This window comes from Helianthus annuus, chromosome 8 (genome assembly GCF_002127325.2).
Source record: "Helianthus annuus cultivar XRQ/B chromosome 8, HanXRQr2.0-SUNRISE, whole genome shotgun sequence".
Lineage (NCBI taxonomy): Eukaryota > Viridiplantae > Streptophyta > Magnoliopsida > Asterales > Asteraceae > Helianthus > Helianthus annuus.
In genome coordinates this window covers 11,857,639-11,879,643 of record NC_035440.2, presented here as the reverse complement: position 1 = coordinate 11,879,643, position 22,005 = coordinate 11,857,639, and the positions used below count along the sequence as shown (strand labels likewise).

The 22,005-nt window shown below is 35.0% G+C and overlaps 2 protein-coding genes across 2 annotated transcripts; both read right to left on the bottom strand.

Moving 5' to 3' along the window:
- Window positions 1-6,595: 6,595 nt before the first annotated feature.
- LOC110869557 lies at window positions 6,596-7,267 on the bottom strand. Its single transcript, XM_022118801.1, has one exon. It carries the CDS (start codon window positions 7,265-7,267, stop codon window positions 6,596-6,598), a length of 672 nt encoding a protein of 223 aa, XP_021974493.1.
- A 116-nt stretch (window positions 7,268-7,383) lies between these two features.
- LOC110869558 lies at window positions 7,384-8,033 on the bottom strand. The gene is made up of 2 exons (XM_022118802.1): window positions 7,580-8,033; window positions 7,384-7,409 (listed from the first exon to the last, which is right to left on the bottom strand). Exons 1-2 carry the CDS (start codon window positions 8,031-8,033, stop codon window positions 7,384-7,386), a joined length of 480 nt encoding a protein of 159 aa, XP_021974494.1.
- Window positions 8,034-22,005: the final 13,972 nt, after the last annotated feature.

Below are 22,005 nucleotides of genomic sequence, written 5' to 3'. Positions count from 1 at the left end.
CAGAAGCACATAAGCACCGCATCACATACACATCTAATCACAGAGGCGCATAATGTCACGAAATTCTCCTATCAACACACAGTAGCACACACAGTATCCTAACTGCCTCTAAGTTTGCGAGTATTCGAATATAGCGGTTGCATATAGCATATCGAGTAGTATAATATATTGTATAGCATGTCGAGTATAGTATAAGCGCATATCATAATGTCGTCTAGATTTGCAGCGACTTGTTAGCGTCGTGAGATAGAATAGCAATGCGAGTCGGGTGTGTCGATCAAAGTGGTAGCAAAAATCGAGTAAACATCAAAATTAAACACATAAACAGGTAAACCCACATAAAATGGATGAATTATTAGAGTTCAGCAGTTGCAGGCTCAGAATCGAAACACATAAAATCGAGAAATGGATTGTCTGCGGCTACTACACATCGACTACCCAAAGCAATTCGACTATTCGCAGTAGACTTGTCATCACTTTTCGACTTTCGAGATCGCGTTTCTGCCTCGATTCTTGGGCATTCGACGCGTATTCCCTAGGTCATACTCGTGAGTTCAGGTCGTTGGAGTCCGTCGAGGCTTTGGTGAGATGAGTAAAAGTTGGAATAAGTTGCCAAGGTTCGGGTTTCACCCCTGGCTTAGCAATTTCTTCCTCGTTTGTTATCGAAAATAATGAGAAAGTCATTGGTAAATTAATAAAATCAGCATTGACCAAACAATTTAGTCGAGAGTTCGCGGCTTTCACACCTAATCTCGACTAAATCGCTTGACTCTATTTGAAAGTTCGAGTGCAGTGATAGCGAAGAATATTAGAATATAGCACATAAGCTTGGTCTGTTGGTTCCTAACTATAGTCTAGGTCTCTAAGACAGCGACCCGGACTAGGTCGTGTCTAGCCTAATTCCCTATAGTTATGGCTCTGATACCAATCTGTCACACCCCAACCGATGGCGGAATCATCGGGGCATGGCACTAAGCGAAACAGATTGTCCAGAAGTTTCCATAACAATTATCATCACTATTCAGTTTAAATAACACGTCCCATACCGTGTCCCAAATAACAAACAAATTATTAAAGATAACAACCAGTCAAGTATTCTGTTCCCACAACTCAGATTTTAAATAAAACAAATAATTATTGTTCAAAGGCTCCTAAAGACCCAGCCTGACAAGATCTGCAAACAACTATGCTCTAGTTGCTCTTTCCTGACAGACAACTATTTGTTGGGGGCCTCTAGAGCTTTATTCTAGCCTCGCTTTCCTAGCAAGCAAACATCTTAAACACCTGTCACAAACGTTAAAATAAAGTCAATACATATAATGTAAAGGTGAGCATACAAGTTTGATAATAGCATATAGTGTTCGAATAGTTTACGCATAACCAGCACGTACACAGAGGAAAACGAAACATGTTAATTATCAACATGGACCTATCGATACCAGTGACTGCGGGTTGACTGTCTGAGACAGTTCGCAATACATGATTACCACCGTAATCCATGCAACTAATTGTCCTTAACAACCCCCGTGTGAACGGGTGCTGAGTCCAAACTATAGTACTACGTCGTTAAGGCAGGTAGACAGCATTCCACGTGTAAACACAATCAACAAGCATTCATTTAGTCACGTAATACATGCATATTGGTTAGCGTTCAAATAACTTGAGTAGTGTGATCGATTGTGTTTTGATATAGGTAACGTATGTAACACCCAAAAGTGCTAAAAGCAAAAAGGGATCGAGTATACTCACAGCGATTGATTGATGGATTGAAGGGAGCGCTTGAGAGTAGGGTTAGCCTGAATAGTTCGATAGCATAACGACGAATACACGTAGAAAGGAAACAGGTGTAAGTGGTTCGAACATCCTGGTCGATCGAACAACAGGTTCGATCGAACGGGTTGTTCGTTCGGCTGGACAGTCCGTTCGGACAGTCTGTTCGATCGGCTGGACTGTTCGAGTGGATTGTTTCTTCCTTTGAGTAGGATGTGTTTATGTATGATGGTTTGACCTTTTGAAGTTTTCGTTGTAGTATTTGAGAACACTGAAGTGTTCTTACCTTTCAGGTCGATCGATCGAACGGTCTGTTAGATCGGCCGGCTTAACCGATCGGTTAGGAACTTCAGTAATAGTCCTCAGCAGGATGTCATTCGATCGAACATCATGCTCAATCGAACAACATGCTCGATCGGGTGGCATTCCTATACGTCGAACGAATTGAAAATCAATTAAGGGTTGAAGCATAGTATCTCATGATCCGATGAGTAATGTTATCAAATGGTTCGTTCGATCGAACATCACCTCGTTCAATACTATACTTCATGAAATTGTCAAAGTGTGGGGCCACTTGTTAGCCGATCGGCTGGCCTGGTCGATCGGCTGATATGTCCGATCGGTTGGGCTGTTCGTTCGGACAGCCTAACCGTTCGGTCAGCATCCTGACCTGGTCGGCCTGTTCGTATAACACTTGGCTGTTTTGGTTATTTGACGTTATTTTGAGGTAGTTTGGCAACAAGCTAAACCATGGAACTTTCGTTCTTACTTGTTCCCTCTGCTCGGACAGGAATCACCCAAGTCCGGCCGGTAAACTGTTTGGAACGGTAGTTCGATGTTTAACCCGAAGTCGGTGAACCTCGTAGATAGAATCCGAATCTTGAACCACTCATCCATTAGATTGATTGGTGAGTTGACTCAAGCTCCGTTTCTACCGGTTCGAAGGCATTGAGTGTAAAAGAGTTGAAAGAAAGTTGGAAATCCTTCTTTCATTCCTTCACATCATGTAAATGTTTAGATCTTTGGTAGTTCTTAGCTTGTTTATGTGGAAATCGGTTAGATCCGAGCTATTCATGGTGGATTGAGGCCAAAACATGATGTTCTTGAAGAACACCATGATGACATCATCCTAGAATGCTTAGATCTTGATGATTTCACGGTTAGAAATCAAGATTTGAAATATAGAAAGGTTTAGGAGTGTGTATTGATCAAGAAAGTACAAGATTTAGGACGAAAACTTACCGAAATTGGAAGAAATCTGAGAAAAAGTGAGGAGCACGAGCTGGTCGGTCAGAGAGTTTCCAAAAGTGGAAAGAATGACAATGACAGCCCTATTTATAGGCTCCAAAAGAGAAAAGGGCTGGCCGATCGGCCAGGCATCCCGATCGGATAGCCTGCTCGATCGGCTGACAGCCTGATCGATCAACAGCCTGGTTCGAGTGTTCGGTGCGACGATTTTCGATATTTCGGTTTTGATTGAAGATGATACGAGTACGATAGAGTTTCCTATTCAAATTACTTTCAGTCCCCATCACTATATCTAACATACAATCATCTATATTTCACCCTATCCTTACGTTACCATTCGTCGTAATTCGATTTCGATTGCATACGATTCGAGGTTCAATTGATCATCACACAAAACATAAAGTAAACACACACAGATAACACATAAGGCACACATACACACGTATAACAACAACCAAAGTTCGCGTAATTCGAGATTCGAGTTCGATGATGGTTAGATCGGTTTGATTACTGATTAGTTAACTTTATCGCATTGTTACTTCCTACTATTCACAGTCGTAAATCGGTTCGCGTCAATAAAACATTCGATTACTTCGATTCATTCTGATTAACAACACTTACTCCACATAATACAAATAAACATAAAATAGACTAATTACAGTCAAAGAAGTCAAAGTTGACTTGGACTTTGACTTTGACTTTGACATTCGAAAACATGGGGTGTTACAGCCTTGGAGCCTTATTAGGACCAGGTTTCATGTTAGTATAACCCTCTGTGATTATATACCTTGGTTCATTAGTTATCCGATTTATATGCATGTTTCCGCTAATTGCTTAAATATTGACTATTATGCCCCTTTTTACCTTAAAATGCGATTTTGAAAAAGTAAAAGAATAGAAACCTTCATTACTGATTTATAGACTTGTCCCTGAAATTTGACATCAGTTTGAGGTCTAGATTAGGAATTATGCTCATTAGCGTAAATGAAAAGCTTTTTATTAATTAAACGGCATAATTAGCGTATAGCCTATCTAAACCCAATTTTTGATACCAAACTTTGTACCCACTGATGTAAAATAATATTTTGGGATTTTTGAAGATTTTTAATTATTTTTAGGCTGAGCATAACATAGAGTTCTAAGCTTGATTCGGTTATTGTCGGTTTTGCCCTTTTGGCCTATAAAATGAGTTTTACAAATCATTTTGATACCAAACCTTTTTCTACTGATTTTATATGATAAATAAATTATATTAAGCCTTCTGGAATAATAAAAATACCATCTTTTCTTATAAAACCCGGAAATCGCTTAAAACCGCCTTTTTACGCGTTTTTAACGCATAGTATGTATTAAAACTATTTTAAACATATAAGGTTTGATGCCTACTGATATTTTCAGTAAATTTTTATATTTTAACAGTAAGCAAAAGTTTTAAACTCAGATTTCCAGTTTTGACCTTTTAAGCCTATGTGAAATTACCAAAATGCCCCTAAGGTGCATAGTTTGGTTATAAATGATAAATTTCACATATATGTAATACCCTACTGTTATAACTTATTAAATAAAGTATTTTTACTGATTATATCAGACCTGTAACTCAGATTAATATTTAAACTCTTTTATAACCTTTAAAATGACCAAAATGCCCCTACGGGGCATAGTTTGAGTTTAAATTTTTTTTGGGCATAATAGAAGATATCTTACTGATATCACAACATATTTAAGGCATATTAACTTAGGAAACCTGTATATGACTCTTATGGTTACCCGTTATGCATTTTTCGCGTTCGGTTCGATTTATGTAACTAGTTTGCATAAATTGACCGAAACGGGTCAAACCTTATCATTTTTGTCTCAAAATCCAGAATGTGTTTAGTGTACCCATATTATACAAGTCTTCAAACTTGTCGGGTCTAAATCACATTCTATTCCGGTCTTCGCTTAATCGTGCGTTTTGAATCGTATCTTCCTTTTAAAACTAACCGGTCTAAGTTTAGGTTTAATTAAAGACCCGTTAGGAATCTAATATGTTATTAAAAACCTTCGTTCCAGATTAGGAGACCCGGTAAAAGCTACGTGCACTTGCTGTTTGTGATTATTACTTGCAAAGGTAAATACTTTTAACTTATTTTCCCTTATACGGGCTTGGGGTACGGTATATAAAATACCGCTTGGTCGGGCATTGAATTTTTAATCGTATGAAGGTTAAATTATTGAAATGACCTGTTTAAATTGTTTTGTTTGCTTAAAGCCTTTGGGGGGTTAATGACCATGTCCCGGATATCCTTGGCATCATTCATAGCAATGGCCACGACCTTAGCACGCGGGTGTAGGCGTACACCCGCCAGTGCATTTATAAATAAAGAGATATAACCGCCGGTTCCGAGAATAACTCGCCGCGGGACTATATCATGTGGTGTGTCAATTAATCTTTAACCCGGTAATCAACCCGGGCTACTGAACGTATAAGAAACATGTAATTCTTTTACAAGTTTATATATAAATAATTATCCCAAGTTATAAAAAGTTTTGTGCCATGTGCATTCAAATCAATTTTCCTAAACATTTTCAAAATGAGTCAGTTAAATTGTATTTACCAGTGTAAACTGACGTATTTTCCCAAAATGGCTAAGTGCAGGTACTAATCGGAACATGCTGGCCTCTTCTAGCATCAAATAAAAGTCTCGCAAGCTTAGATGCCTATAAAGTCTGTTGAACAAAGTTTCCTTTTATTTGATCCGCCTGTGGATCTTTTTCAGCCATGTTGTGATACTTAATATTACACTTTTATTCGGTTGAAATAAATCTATCTTTTGCTTCTGCTGTGCATTTAAATTTGTGTTGTTTGACTATGATGATATCAACTACGCCATGATACTCCCCACCGGGCCCACCGGTAATACGTGAAAATATCGGGGTGTGACAAGTGACGAAAACAAAGAAGGAAAAAGGTGATACGGGATGGAGTAGGAAGAGATTGGCGCGAGGGATGCGAATACCATCCCGCTGTTTCGTGACTAGAAAGCGGGAGAAGACCAAGCGGGGCGTGACGAGATGTCGGACACCAAATGAGCTTTCCAGATGTTCTTTGAGAGAGATGAAAAAAGAACTCAAAAACTTGTTTATCAACTTAAAACGGTCGCAAACTGAATCAATCAATATTATAACTTATACTAATATTCTATTTAGAGTAAAAAATAAATAGATTATTATGTATTAAACTAATGAGGTGATTTATGAAGTAAAAATAACATAAAAAATTATGTGAATCATCATAAGGTCACATGGTGTGGTATAAAGCTCATGCCACCTCATCGCCACGTCACACAAAGGGCTTTAAAATCTCTTTCTTTAACTTGTATTCAATGGTTTAAAGCCCCTATTATCATTACCTAATTGTTATTTTTTGATTTAAATTTAAACATTATTTAATTTTGATATATTAATTTAGAACTCATAATTTAATTAAAAAAAGTACAATGCCATAATTTAAATAAAAAAAAACACAATGTCATAATTTATATAAAAAAAATATAATGTCATAATTTAAATAAAAAATATAATGTCACTAAAAAAATCACTGGTCGTCTTCGTCGTCTCCTCCATGTTCACGATAAAACCATAGATGCTCGGTCAGATCAGCTCGAAGGTTATGGTGCGTGTCTCTGTCACGTATCCTCGCTCGGATAACTTCTTTTTCAGCGTATGTGAGTAGTGGGTTCGTCGGTTGGTTACTTTCATCATAACTTTCTCTATAAAATGCTCTGTCCGAGTCCTCCAATATCATGTTATGCAAGATGATGCATGTATACATGATGTTTCTCAATTTACTTTTTTCAAGTATCATCGACGGCTGGGCAGTGATATACCATCTCTTTTTTAACACACCGAAAGCCCGCTCGATATCTTTTCTTGCTGTCTCTTGTTTCTTCTTGTAATACATTCTTTTCTCGTCATCTGGACACGAAAGAGTTTTCACAAACGTCGCCCACTCTGGATAAATACCATCTGTGAGATAGTACCCATACTTATACTCCACGTCGTTTGCATAGAATGAAGTATCTGGTGCAAAACTATCTATGACGTCGTCTAAAAGATTCGAAGATTGTAAAACTGCGATGTCATTGTTCGCCCCAGCCATGCCAAAGTACGCATGCCAAATCCATAAATCTTGAGACGCGACCGCTTGTAATATTAGGGTAGGACCATCGTGGTGACATGGTGTTGCACTTTCCAAGCGGTTGGACATGTCGCCCACTCCCAGTGCGTGCAATCAAGACTATCCAACATCCCAGGAAACCCGTGTATCCACTGATGAGGCTCGTATAAAAGTGGAACGTCGACAGCGGTTGGCATCCTCAAATATCACCTCCCGTAAAGAAAGATAACACCTAATATAATAGTGTTAATAAAAAATAATAATAACTATAATAATATTAAACTGTAAATAATAAAAATAAAAATAATAATAATAATAAGCTGTAAATAATAAAAATAATAATAATCACAATAATATTAACAATAATAATAATAATAACAATAATAAGTATAATAGCAATACCTTCAAAAAAATTTTCAAGACAATCACGACAACTTCTGGCTGACATCCTTAAATATTCATCCCACGCATTAGTCACTATGCCGTACACTAGTTGTCTAATTGCGGCAATACACTTTTGTATTCCAGAGAAACCAATTTTGCGACTAGCACTTTCTTTTTGTGTGAAAAAAGAGAATTCGGCCGCAAGATCATTAGAAATTCTTAGGAAAAGACAACGGCTCATACGAAACGTACGCCTAAACTGTTCATCATCGTACAACGGATTTTCACAAAAATAATCGTGCATTAAACGTTCATGAGCACCTAACCGATCTTGTTCAAGATGCGGTTGTCTGGTACGCGATGTAGTCGATTGGGCTTCTTCTCGCAAATGATTAATCGTCTCCTGCGTCACTGCGATAAGCATATCGTCGAGAACACCGTCAGATGAAGAGCTCGACGAATCGGCTGACATTCTTAAAAATGATTGGAGAGAATTTTGTGATTGTTGTGTGTTTTAGTTTATGATTGGTGTGGTTTTAAGTTTGTGATTGATGTGTATATATATTAGATTTAATTTTTTTTTTATTAAAGAAGTGACCATTGCCAACGGTCATGTTGACTGTTCTCCTCGAATTTACCATTTTTCGTCCGTTACCATGCTAGCAAAGATGTGATATCGCCCCATGTTTAATGACGGTGGGGTGGTTGATGGCGCCTGAGGGCGCTAAAATTCCTTACGTGGCGGGTGACGCTAAGTCACACCCTAGGCTATAGCCTAAATGTGAAGATAAGATTCATATAAAAATATCAATGCTCTTCTCATGCGTGATTGGTCACTATAAAGTGCTAAGAATTTATCTAAAGATTCTTGTTAAAAAGTAATATTTTTGATACTATAGTAGCTACTTTGGAGGTTCATAACTTTGCATCTATTCTTGGGTGCCAACCATCCCAATTTTCCACTTCCTTGGTCCCTATTTCGGCATTTCTTTCTCTTTCTCTTTCTCTCTTGCATTAAATTTTAAACGATCTTCAATATGGTTGTAGGAAATTTGTTTTAGTTCGATTATTTAAGTAACAAAAGGATATTATAACAGAATTTTTAGTTTGTTTAGTTAAACGAACAAAGTTGAACACATATCTTGTTCATTATTATGTCCGTAAACGCTGATTCATTTATGTTCGTTTATATTCACTTAATTATTCATTTGATTTTTTTAAGCCCATTACAATCTGGTCTTAAGTTGAACTAGTTAAAGTTAAATAGATACACACCAACATGTCTAGTTCGTGTTCGTTTGGGTTATTCTTACAAGATAACCAATCACAACAATGGTAACCAATTATGACAATAGAATGATAATGATCTATTTAATTCCCTTTCTCATTACATTTCTCGTTCATCCCTTACCTCATGCCAAACAAATGCTAAGTATAATAGAAGATGAATAACCGTTCACAATTTAACTTTTTAGTCTAAAAAGTTATAATGACTTTAATATTAGAGTTAAACGTCATTTTGGTCCATGTGGTTTGGGTTATTTTGTCAGTTTAGTTCAAATGTTTCATTTTTTGTCTTTGTCTAAAAAATGTTTCATTTTTTGTCCACTGGGTTAACTTCATCCATTTTTCTGTTAATGTGAAGGGCAATTCGGTCATTTTATATGTAATTCTGTTAACTAGAAGGGCAGTTCGGCCATATAAAATGACCGAATTGCCCTTCTTGTTAACAGAAAAAATGGATGAAGTTAACCAAGTGTACTAAAATGGCAACTGTGAAAACCTTTTGGACCCACAGGTGAAAAATGAAATATTTGAACTAAACTGGGAAAATAACCCAAACCAAAAGGACTAAAATGACATTTAACTCTTATTATTATTATCATTATTATTATTATTATTATTATTATTATTATTATTAATTTGAAACAATTGTGTGCATATTTGGTTGTAAGTTGTGTTTAAATGGTTGTACATTAATTAAATATAGGTTGTAAGTTGTGCTTAAATGGTTGTACCTTAATCAAATAATAGTGGTTTCATTACCTTACCAAATTCAATGTATTTTGTATGCATGTATGGTTGTAAATTGTGCTTAAGTGGTTGTACCCTAATCAAATAATGGTTTCATTATCATACCATATTCAATCGGTTTGATCCATTCAAAGTTGTGTTGTTTTATTTGTAAATTATTATTTATAATATTCTAATTAATTTAGCCAAAATCTTGTATAAATATAACTTGCAACATATTGATGCAATGGTTGTTGTAATGTATGCATTATGGTTTGTATAGTGGTAATGATATATATTATATATAGATTACGATAAATCTGTCAAATGAGAAAAAAATGGCGCGGGTTCATCGTAACGCGCGGGTCCTAGATCAACTTAGTTATTTTATTCTACATTTTACGTTTCGGTTTAATTTTTTCGCATTAACACCGCAATTTCAGTGTCAGTGGTTGCTGACCGTAGTGTGGCATTAATGCTCGCCCCCACCGGAACGCGGGGGGTGATTAATACTAGTTATTATTATTATTCAACGTATACAAAACACATGGCTGGTAATAGTAGTTTTATTGGATTGGTTGAGTTGGGCGGCCACATGCCACCCACAACTTTTTTTTTTTTCGCCAAATCACGATTTTGCCCCGTTTATATTTATAGTCATGCATGACACTCTCCTATTGGCCCAACAAATTTACAATTTTATCCCGTTTTAAAATTACGATTTGACCATTAGTTCAAAATTATGCTTTTACCCTCACTTAAAAATAAATTTACGCTTTTACTCCTTGATAAAAATTTTCAATTTTGCCCTCGGTTCAACATTACGATTTTGCCACGTTTAAATTTACAGTTTTGCCATTAGGTTTTTTCCTTATAATAACGATTTTGTCATCTGTTCAAAATTATATTTTTACCCTCATTTAAAAATAAATTTACGCTTTTCCTCCGAGCTAAAAATTTCAATTTGTCTCGTTTAAATTTACAGTTTTGACATTAGTTTTTTTCTTCACACAACCAAGTTACGATTTTGTCCTCAACCTCATTGGTCCATTTAATTTACGATTTTATCCCTGAAACAAAATTATGATTTCCCCTCAGTTCAAAGTTACGTTTTACCCATCGTTTTAATTTTTCTAGCAAAACTATAAAAGTTTTTTGTTTTAATTGGTTAACTCGATTTAGTTTTTTTTCGTCTAAATGAGCTGTTTAACACTCGCTTATTAGTCCTGAAAAATTACAGTTTTGCCTTGAGCCCAAAATTACGGTCTTATCATCGTTTTTGTTTTTTTTTCCTAGCAAAATTATAGTACTGTTTTTTTAATTGATTGAGAACTACTCGGTCATCGCCCCGCAACGCGGGAATAGTGCCACGCAGCTGCATGGCACTTCCCTATTAGACCAACCGTTTTACTATTTTATATTCGTTTTAAAATTACGGTTTCGTTCTTAATTTAAAATAAAATTACGTTTTTGCCCCCACTTCAAAATAAAATTATATTTTTGTCCCTCACTCAAAATTACGATTTAGACCTCGGTTCAAAATTATGATTTTATCCCCAGATTATAATTACAATTTTGGCCCCAGTTCAAAATAATTTTTGCTTTTGCCTTAAACTAAAAATGACGATTATGCATTTTCACCGCGTTTCAAAAATTATGATTTCGTCTTCAGTTTCAAATTATGTTTTTGCCTGGTTCAAAATAAAAGTATGCTTTTGTCCCCCAATTCAAAATTACAATTTTGCCCCACTTCAAATTAAAAATATAGTTTTGTCCCCAACTTAAAATTACGATTTTGTCCTTAGTGCAAAGTTATATTAAGATTTTGTGACCGGTTCAAATTTATAGTATTGCCATCACTTTAACTTTTGTCAATTTACAATTTTACCCAACTCAACAAATACAACTTTGCCCTCAGTTCAAATTACAGTATTGCTATCGTTTTAGTTTTTTTAGCAAAACTATAAGAGTGTTTTTTTAATTGGTTGACTGGATTTAATTTTTTTTCATGTGAAGGAGATGCCTAACACTCGCTCGTTAATCCTGACAAACTACAGTTTTGCCCTGAGCTCAGAACTACGGTCTTGTCATCTTTTAGTTTTTTTCCTAATAAAACTATAATAGTGTTTTTTAATTGATTGAGAATTATTCGGCCATCGCCTTGCAACGCGGGAGGGGCATAAGTAGTTGAGGGAATAGTGCCAGGCAGCTTGCCTGGCACTCCCCTATTGGACCAACCAATTTTTAATTTAATTTTATTCATAGCATCAAATTACGGTTTCGTCCTTTGTTTAAAATTACGTTTTCGCCCCTAATTCTAAATAAAATTATATTTTTGCCCTGTCTCAAAATTTACGCTTTTGCCCTCAGTTCAAAAACTCATTTCTAATTCTATTCCCAGTTTAAATTTACGATTTCGCCCTCTGTCTAAAATTACGCTTATGCCCCACGTTCAAAATAAAAATATGTTTTTGCCCCTAGCTCAAAATTACGATTTTGCCCCCCAACTCAAATTTACGTTTTTGTCCACAGTTCAAAATAAAATTATATTTTTCCCCATAGCTCAAAATTATGATTTTGCCCTCAGTTTAATATTATGATTTCGCCCCTAGCTCAAAATATTTTTACGATTTTGCCCTCTGTTCAAAATTATGATTTTGCTCCCATTTCAAAAATTACGATTTCTCCCCTAGTTAAAAATTATGATTTTGCCATCGTTTTACTTTTTTTTTTGTGCAAAACTATAGTACTGTTTTATTTTGCTTGGATGACTCAATGCAACTTTTATTGTGTCATGTAGTTGTCTAACACTTGGTCATTGGTCCTGACACATTAGTATTTTACCCCCAACTCAAAATTGCAGACCTGTTATTGTTTTAATTTTTTTTAGCAAAACTATGGCAGTGTTTTCGTTTAATTGGTTGTCTCAATGTATTTTTTTAGATCATGTTATAAGTAGTATCTACAAGTAACCTAAATACATGCATACATATTATGAAACTAAGAAATATTTGATTTAACGCCCCGCAACGCGGGCGGGCATAGGTGTAATTTTTATTCATCCAGGCATGCCATGCCTGGTACATGCTCATTTGTCCTGAAAAGTTACAACTTTGCTCCCAGTTTAAAATTATAGTCTTCTATCGTTTTAGTTATTTTTTAGTAAAAATATGGTAGTGTTTTTGTTTTAATTGGTTGACTCGATGTAATTTTTTGGACCCACAGGTGAAAAATGAAATATTTGAACTAAACTGGGAAAATAACCCAAACCAAAAGGACTAAAATGACATTTAACTCTTATTATTTTTATTATTATCATTATTATTATTATTATTATTATTATTATTATTATTATTATTATTATTATTATTATTATTATTATTAATTTGAAACAATTGTGTGCATATTTGGTTGTAAGTTGTGTTTAAATGGTTGTACATTAATTAAATATAGGTTGTAAGTTGTGCTTAAATGGTTGTACCTTAATCAAATAATAGTGGTTTCATTACCTTACCAAATTCAATGTATTTTGTATGCATGTATGGTTGTAAATTGTGCTTAAGTGGTTGTACCCTAATCAAATAATGGTTTCATTATCATACCATATTCAATCGGTTTGATCCATTCAAAGTTGTGTTGTTTTATTTGTAAATTATTATTTATAATATTCTAATTAATTTAGCCAAAATCTTGTATAAATATAATTTGCAACATATTGATGCAATGGTTGTTGTAATGTATGCATTATGGTTTGTATAGTGGTAATGATATATATTATATATAGATTACGATAAATCTGTCAAATGAGAAAAAAATGGCGCGGGTTCATCGTAACGCGCGGGTCCCAGATCAACTTAGTTATTTTATTCTACATTTTACGTTTCGGTTTAATTTTTTCGCATTAACACCGCAATTTCAGTGTCAGTGGTTGCTGACCGTAGTGTGGCATTAGTGCTCGCCCCCACCGGAACGCGGGGGGTGATTAATACTAGTTATTATTATTATTCAACGTATACAAAACACATGGCTGGTAATAGTAGTTTTATTGGATTGGTTGAGTTGGGCGGCCACATGCCACCCACAACTTTTTTTTTTTTTCGCCAAATCACGATTTTGCCCCGTTTATATTTATAGTCATGCATGACACTCTCCTATTGGCCCAACAAATTTACAATTTTATCCCGTTTTAAAATTACGATTTGACCATTAGTTCAAAATTATGCTTTTACCCTCACTTAAAAATAAATTTACGCTTTTACTCCTTGATAAAAATTTTCAATTTTGCCCTCGGTTCAACATTACGATTTTGCCACGTTTAAATTTACAGTTTTGCCATTAGGTTTTTTCCTTATAATAACGATTTTGTCATCTGTTCAAAATTATATTTTTACCCTCATTTAAAAATAAATTTACGCTTTTCCTCCGAGCTAAAAATTTCAATTTGTCTCGTTTAAATTTACAGTTTTGACATTAGTTTTTTTCTTCACACAACCAAGTTACGATTTTGTCCTCAACCTCATTGGTCCATTTAATTTACGATTTTATCCCTGAAACAAAATTATGATTTCCCCTCAGTTCAAAGTTACGTTTTACCCATCGTTTTAATTTTTCTAGCAAAACTATAAAAGTTTTTTGTTTTAATTGGTTAACTCGATTTAGTTTTTTTTCGTCTAAATGAGCTGTTTAACACTCGCTTATTAGTCCTGAAAAATTACAGTTTTGCCTTGAGCCCAAAATTACGGTCTTATCATCGTTTTTGTTTTTTTTTCCTAGCAAAATTATAGTACTGTTTTTTTAATTGATTGAGAACTACTCGGTCATCGCCCCGCAACGCGGGAATAGTGCCACGCAGCTGCATGGCACTTCCCTATTAGACCAACCGTTTTACTATTTTATATTCGTTTTAAAATTACGGTTTCGTTCTTAATTTAAAATAAAATTACGTTTTTGCCCCCACTTCAAAATAAAATTATATTTTTGTCCCTCACTCAAAATTACGATTTAGACCTCGGTTCAAAATTATGATTTTATCCCCAGATTATAATTACAATTTTGGCCCCAGTTCAAAATAATTTTTGCTTTTGCCTTAAACTAAAAATGACGATTATGCATTTTCACCGCGTTTCAAAAATTATGATTTCGTCTTCAACACTCTATCATGAAAATGTTTTATATTTCTTATATTAATTAATATTGTACCACAATTATCATTTAACATTGTATTATTTTCATTTGGATACAGATGTTTAACCATTATACTGAAAAAAAATAATTTTTATTTAGTATTATTAATTTTTACGCACGCCAAAGTAGATGTAGGATCGGGGAATCGATCAAAAACGAGTCGATCAGAAGAGTTCTAGACCAAATCAGAGGCGGAATTCATTGATTTGATCTTCATTCAGCTTGATATGCACTTAGAAGTAGATTAACTGTAGATTGTATTGATATAACAACGTTACACGAGCTGGAGACACTTCGGCAGAGCTTCGCTACCGGAATCAGAATGTTACAAATGAAGAACCAAGACTCTCCTATTTATAGGGAACCCACTTCGCACGAACTAGACATCACTAGGTCGCACGAACTGTCACTTCGTGCGAAGTGGCTAGTTCAAGCTTGTTTCCCGTTTTTCTCGAACTACGTGTCTTGGTTTATCTAATCTATTACAAGACTCGATACAAGACGAAGTCAACAGACATATGCACCAACAAACTCCCCCTTGGATGATGACAAGTCTTTAGTGTGTCGAGTCTTCAGTCTTGATCAGTCTTCACGCTCTCTCCAAAGTATCTTTCTCTGTAAGCATCCTCATCAATCTCTATCTGCTCCTATCAGAATCTCAACCTGGCTCTATTCTCTCTCTAATTCTCTTGATCAGGTCTCTTGATTCCTTAAGTTTTTCAGCATCAGCAGCTTCTATCTCGAGCTTTATTCTAAGGTCTGATACTGGCTCTTATGTCTTCAGACTCCCCCTTTGCTAACAAACTCCCCCTTAAGTGCAACTGGGATCGCAATCTGGAATCTTCTATCTACAGGCTCTGGATCGAAAACCTGGCTTTACAGTTTTCACAGATTCAGGAACGTTTCCTGGCTTTCTGTAGCAACAAGATCAGAAATCTGGCTCTAATCTGCATACGGAAATCTTCAGAAATCGAAACCTAGCTCTTTCAAAGCTTCTAACCTGCACAAACTCTATCCAAAAGTAAATTTCTCAATTGTTAAGATTCAACAAATTTAGAATCCACTTGTAGATATCGTATAACATTTCTCAAATTAACCACTTGTATTCGTAACACACAAATTTTGGTTTCAAATTAATGAACCATTTAATCATTTCAAAATCTTTTCTTTTTTCAAACAAACTCTCCCAAACCTGTTGTCCATCATGTTTAGCACTTGGAATTTTGAAAATCAGCTTTTCAATCATCAGTTGTCGAAAATAACATGAAATAAAATCTTTTTGATTTTTCAAAATTATATACTAAAACACAATCCTTTTGGGTTTTTGTTTTTAATGAAAAGCAGTAAAGAAATATTTACAGACAATATTTTTGTGAGTTTGTGTAAGAGGATCATATCAGTTTTTGAGACAAATCACTAACACCGTTGACCTTTTTAGACTTTAAGTTCTAAACAAATTCACTTAGATTGTCAGTATTGTTGTCCACTTAAACCTCTACACAAGTTTCAGTTAATTCGAGATACGAAGTTAGTGTTTTAAGGAACTTAAACTTATTCGCGTGTCCCACCTTAGAATATACTCTCGTATCAAAATTCCCTAGATTCAGTATTACAGGTGAGTATACCAATTTGATATCTGTATTCTGGGTTAGTGCGAGACCTTGAGAGCTCAAGTATGAACTTCCGTTCAGTCAAAGAGATGAAGGCTCGACTTTAGGTGTGTTCCGTTTAGAGAATCTTTTCTTCAACTGCAATTGATTCATATCTTTCGATATTTTTCAATTTTTTTTTGCAGAGGGTAAGCTTTTAAAGCGCGTAAAGTATTATATGAAGTCTAGGCCATTGCTTCCGCAATATCAGAAGACTAAGGATAATACCCCAGATATCAAACAGTATAAAGACCTAGTATCTCAGAATCAGGCAATCTCTCAAACAAGATTTCGGGGGTTACCCATATATCCGAGAGATGTTCCACACGAGATAAGTAAGTATTGATATTTAGGTTTATATCTCAAATTCAATCTACTAATCGTGCGAAGTCTACTGGCACATCATCAGTGAGACTTGTTTAAAAACATTTTGACTTTACATTTCTTTAGCATGTTGTGATAGTCCACTAATGTATTATCATTTCCTCTTTTTCACAATAAAATTCAATTTTTGATTTTTCAATGTTTTTGGCTTTCTAGATTTTATCATGTTTTTGGATTTTTCAAATGTTTAAAATTTCTAAATTTTTACTAAGTCAAAATGTTTTTGATTTTTCAAAATTTCTAAATTTTTTACTTCCCCTAAAATCAAAAATATGTTTCAATTTTTGATTTTCCGGGAAAATTTGGAAATATTTGCAATAAACTGCACAAACAACATGACAAACTGATGTGAATTGCTTCAATTCGCCATCCACTTGGCATAAACAATCAGAACTCCCCCTGACAACAAACTATTTTCCCATTATGATTTCAAAACACTTAAGTTTGTTTTAATCGAAATGGTTTTTCCGGAAAATTAGTTTTGTTGATTTCACACATCATGGGGTTTCATCACATTCTTTTTTTCAACCATTTATAAAAACTGTCACATTTCCTTTTTTCAATCATATGTATGAAAGTTAAATCACGTTCAATTTAATGACCTTGATTAACCACTTGTAGGAACTATTATTTTGTAGATTTTTCACACAAACATTTTTCAAGAATGATGCCGATTCTCCCCAATTACCAACCTGGGAGTTCTGGCAAGTCAAGATTTTCAGTTAAAGAGATTCACCCAAGCCTGACGGTCCTTGGGTGATTCCGAATCATCATCACTTGGTTTCTTTCCTTTCTTATTCTTTTCATAGAATTCCTTTACCCCTTTGACCTTCCCGTCAACCATTTTTCCAAAAATATTTTGAACTGTAGGGTTAAAGGCTTTTTCAACATCAAATTCTTTCTTTTCAGAAAAGAATTGATTTGAAATCTAAACTTTGCCAACTTTTTGTTTTAAATTTTCAGTCTGCAATGGTGGAAGTTTGCATCATCCATTGTCGGAACATAATTTTCTCATTTTAGTTCAACTTGTGGCTCCTCTGACTTTGACGAATCAGATTTATCGCCATAAAATGCTTCTGTTTTCTTAACAACCCACTTGTGATTGTTAAGATTTACTCTTCTTTTGTAAAAACTTCTTGAACTCTCACCAACTTCAAATTTTGAAGTTTTGAACACTTTAAATTGTTCGGTTGGTGGTTCATTATCAACCAACTTTTCTTTCAATTTTTCAGAGACCCCTGTTTTGTGTTGGTTGCCTTTGGACAGTTTCAGGCAATGTGCCCAGCGTTTTGACATTGATAACAGGTTCTTGTCTCCTTCTTCTGAGCAACATCATTCTTCATTCCCTCTTGCTTCTTAGCAAGAAATTCTTTGTTCGTCTGCTTTCTGAACAAATTCTCCTTTTCTTCTTCAGAAGATGTTCGTGAAACAAATTTAGTTTTTGAGTTATAAATTTTCTCATTTTTATAATTTTCTGGTGGAATAAAACCTAATCCTTTCTTTTTGAAATTACTGTTATAGTTTGGTTTCTTTCGATAACCCGAACCAGAACTGTAACCCTTTTTCTTGTTTAATCTTTGTTGAACTCTTGAAGTGTATTTTTTAGGTTTTTCAGTAAGATTTACATCTTTTATTTCAGAAATATTAATTTCTGTTAATTTGAAAACCTTGTTAATCATTTCAGTTTTAACACCTTTTATTGGAAATTCTTCATCAGAATATAATTTGTCAGAATCATTCAAAGTATATGCTACTTTGAATGTTTTGTCATTCAAATTATTTTTTGATATCAGAAAATCATTATTGTAAACCCTTTTGACTTTTTCAACTATTGGATTTGAAGTATCAGATTCAGACTTTGACTCCTCGGTTTCATCTTTATCTAACACTTGATCGACCACTTTCTTTATTAACTCGGACTCATGATCAGTGTCAGATGCAGTGAATGTGATGTCAATATTATCTGGCAATCCATCTGAAGGTTCAGATTCCCACTTTAAATTGGTTGCCTTTTTGACTCTTTCTGAATTAAGATTTCGTGGAGAATATCCTTCTTCAAGCGGAGGTGGACACCTTGTATAATCGGTACTATGTTTCTTACCAGCATTCTTTACTTCAGATGTCTTCTCCTCTTCAATCGCTTTCATACCTTCTACTGTAGGGTAAATCCTGTTAATCACATAAGAAGCACATGAATAACTTTTCAATAACCTATTTACCCTCTTAGTTTCTATCCTCTAAGTTTCCAATTTTTGCTCAAGTTCAGCACATTTCTCAATGTACTGATTGATGATTTTCTGCTTTGTCATGAACGCTCCATTGAGTGTCTTCATAGCAATTGCTTGTTCATTGCTTGACTTGTTATATTGATTCATAGCTTTGTTTAAAACATCATAGGATTCTTTCACTCTGTTCATGTTATGAATCAATTTGTTGTTGTGCCTTTTCACAGTATCACAATTTTCACACTTCTCAGGCATTTTATCTGCTTCCTTCTCAACCTTGATAGCTGGATTTTCTTTAATCTGCTTATTTATCACTCAAACATTTTCATCATCACTGACATCTTTTTCTTTAACAATTGCTGCCTTATGATTCTTCTTTTTCGCAGCTTGTCTTTCTTTGATCTCTTCCATTTTACCTGCAAAATACAAATTATATCTATCAGGTGAAAATTCTCTTTTATAATATTCAAGTTTTTGAATTTCTTCACTATCGTCATCACTCTCTTCATCTGATGAGTGATCAAAAATTGGTGCTTTTTCTGAAGCCTCTTCTCTTGAAGCTGGTTCTTCTTCTTTCTTTTTAGGACTGTATTGCTGAGATTCATAATAAGCATATGCTAATTCCTCTTCAGCAGTTGAATCTTCAAAAATTTGAGCAACAAATACTTTAGATCCTGAAGTTCTGTTAGGATCATAATCATCCCAATTAAAACCTTCTGAAATTCTTTCATCATCTTGATCTATCAGACCATAACAAGCTCTCTTTGATGGTTCTTCAATCAGATCCTTCCTAGCATGTGCAGTTTGTGACGATTGTTGTTGATGCGGAGCAACTTGATGATCAATTGCCTTTCGATGATAATCATTATTGCCAAATGGATTTTGAGCTCCACTTGCTTCACGATTTGTGCATTCTCGCTTAAAGTGTCCCTTCTCCCTGCAACGAAAACAAGTAACTTTAGATTTATCAAAGCCTAAAGGTGAAGTTCCAGCATCAGGGAAATCATCTCTTCCAATTATCTATTTTAACTTCTCAGCTCTTCTCAACACACTAGCCATACACCACTTTATATCCATTAGTTCCATCTCCTCAACATCAATTTGATCATAATCCTCTTTGGTTAACATAGGATTTCCGATCCTTCCCGCAACCAAACTTTCATAAGATTCTAATACGGTCACCAATAAAAACATATGACCTTTAGCAACCTCTTCCGAGAAATTTTGACCATTTTGAAGATGTAATGCAATGTTGCAGTTTAGTACTTGGCCATTATTGGTTGCTGAAAAATTTGGATCAAATGATGGATATGAAGAGAATCTATTATTGTTTTTGATCCTTGAAATGATCCTCTAGAAGAACTGTTTGCATTAAATGCAGTTTGATCTTTGGTGCAATGTTGGTCTTATCAACCGTACTTCCTTTGTAGTACAGACCAATGTCCTGATCACCATTATAATTCTTCATTTTCTCCATCTTCCGTTGTTCCATCTCTTGAACTTTGAGTTTTTCAATAAACTTGCTCAGCGATAGATTCGCAAATTCACCATTATTCTTCAAAACCATAAGATACGTGCCCCAAACATCTTGTGGTAACGCATCGGCCAATTTTTCAACCCATTCTTCTCTATCTTTCTTGATATCCAATCGCTTCATGTTAACCACCAAATTGCAATATCTTCCTATAATCATTTTGGTGTTTTCAGTTTTCAATCCACGAAATAGATCAAATTCTTTCTTCAAAAGCGATTTTTTGTTCTTGATCATGTCTAAGCTTCCAACAAACTTTGTTTTTAGTGCTTTCCACATTGAGTGTGCACTTCCATTGTGTTGCAATAAAATCAAGATGTCTTCCTTAATAGCTTGTTGCAATATACTGATCTTCATCTTTTCACTTTTGTATTTCTTTTTCTCATCAGCATCTAAATCTTTAATCTCAACAATCTCTCCGTATTCATCAATCGGTCTAACATATCGTTCTTCAACACATTCCCACGCCTCTAGTGATTTGCTTGAACCCAATTTTCGAAACGTTCCACCCATCCACTATACTCCTCAATATTCATGAGCTTCTGCAGTTTTTGCATGGTGCCCATTTCATTTTCTAAGTTCACATTCTGAGCCATAGTGATCGGGGTAGCAAATGCGTTGTTGAATTCGTTTTCCATGTTTCGGTATCGAAAAATTTTCAAAAACAGATTTTCAAACGAACTGATTAATACTCAAACGACCTGATGTTATGTTTCAAACGGACTTATCCAAACCAAGCGACCTGGTAAGTTCAACTCGTGCGAACTGATCAACTTTCACACTGGAATTGGTACGATCTGGAACAACCCGTGCGACCTGAACAACTTTCAAATCGTACGACCTGAGACTCTCTCAAACGAATTGGTCACCTCGCACGACCTGGTCAAATTTTTTCAAACGACTTGATCAATTTCAAACAACATGGCTTCACTTCGTGCGAGCTGGATATTCAGCTCGTGCGACCTGAATGATTCTCGAACGATTTGACAAGATTTTCACGCGGTTTGGTCCATTTTATCAAGATTTAGGTTGATTTTAGTTCTGATTTTTTCAAGGATTGATTAAAACTCAGTTTCACGAGTTATATGTGAAAATCAGATCATTTTAACCGTAGATTCATTGAAATTTTGAAGAAAACGTGTAGAAAATGAGTAGAAAACAGATTTTATCCTTGAAAACAAGCTGAAATGGTAAGAACTCTTCCTCCTGAGCTCTAATACCACTTGTAGGATCGGGGAATCGATCAAAAACGAGTCGATCAGAAGAGTTCTAGACCAAATCAGAGGCGGAATTCATTGATTTGATCTTCATTCAGCTTGATATGCACTTAGAAGTAGATTAACTATCGATTGTATTGATATAACAACGTTACACGAGCTGGAGACACTTCGGCAGAGCTTCGCTACCGGAATCAGAATGTTACAAATGAAGAACCAAGACTCTCCTATTTATAGGGAA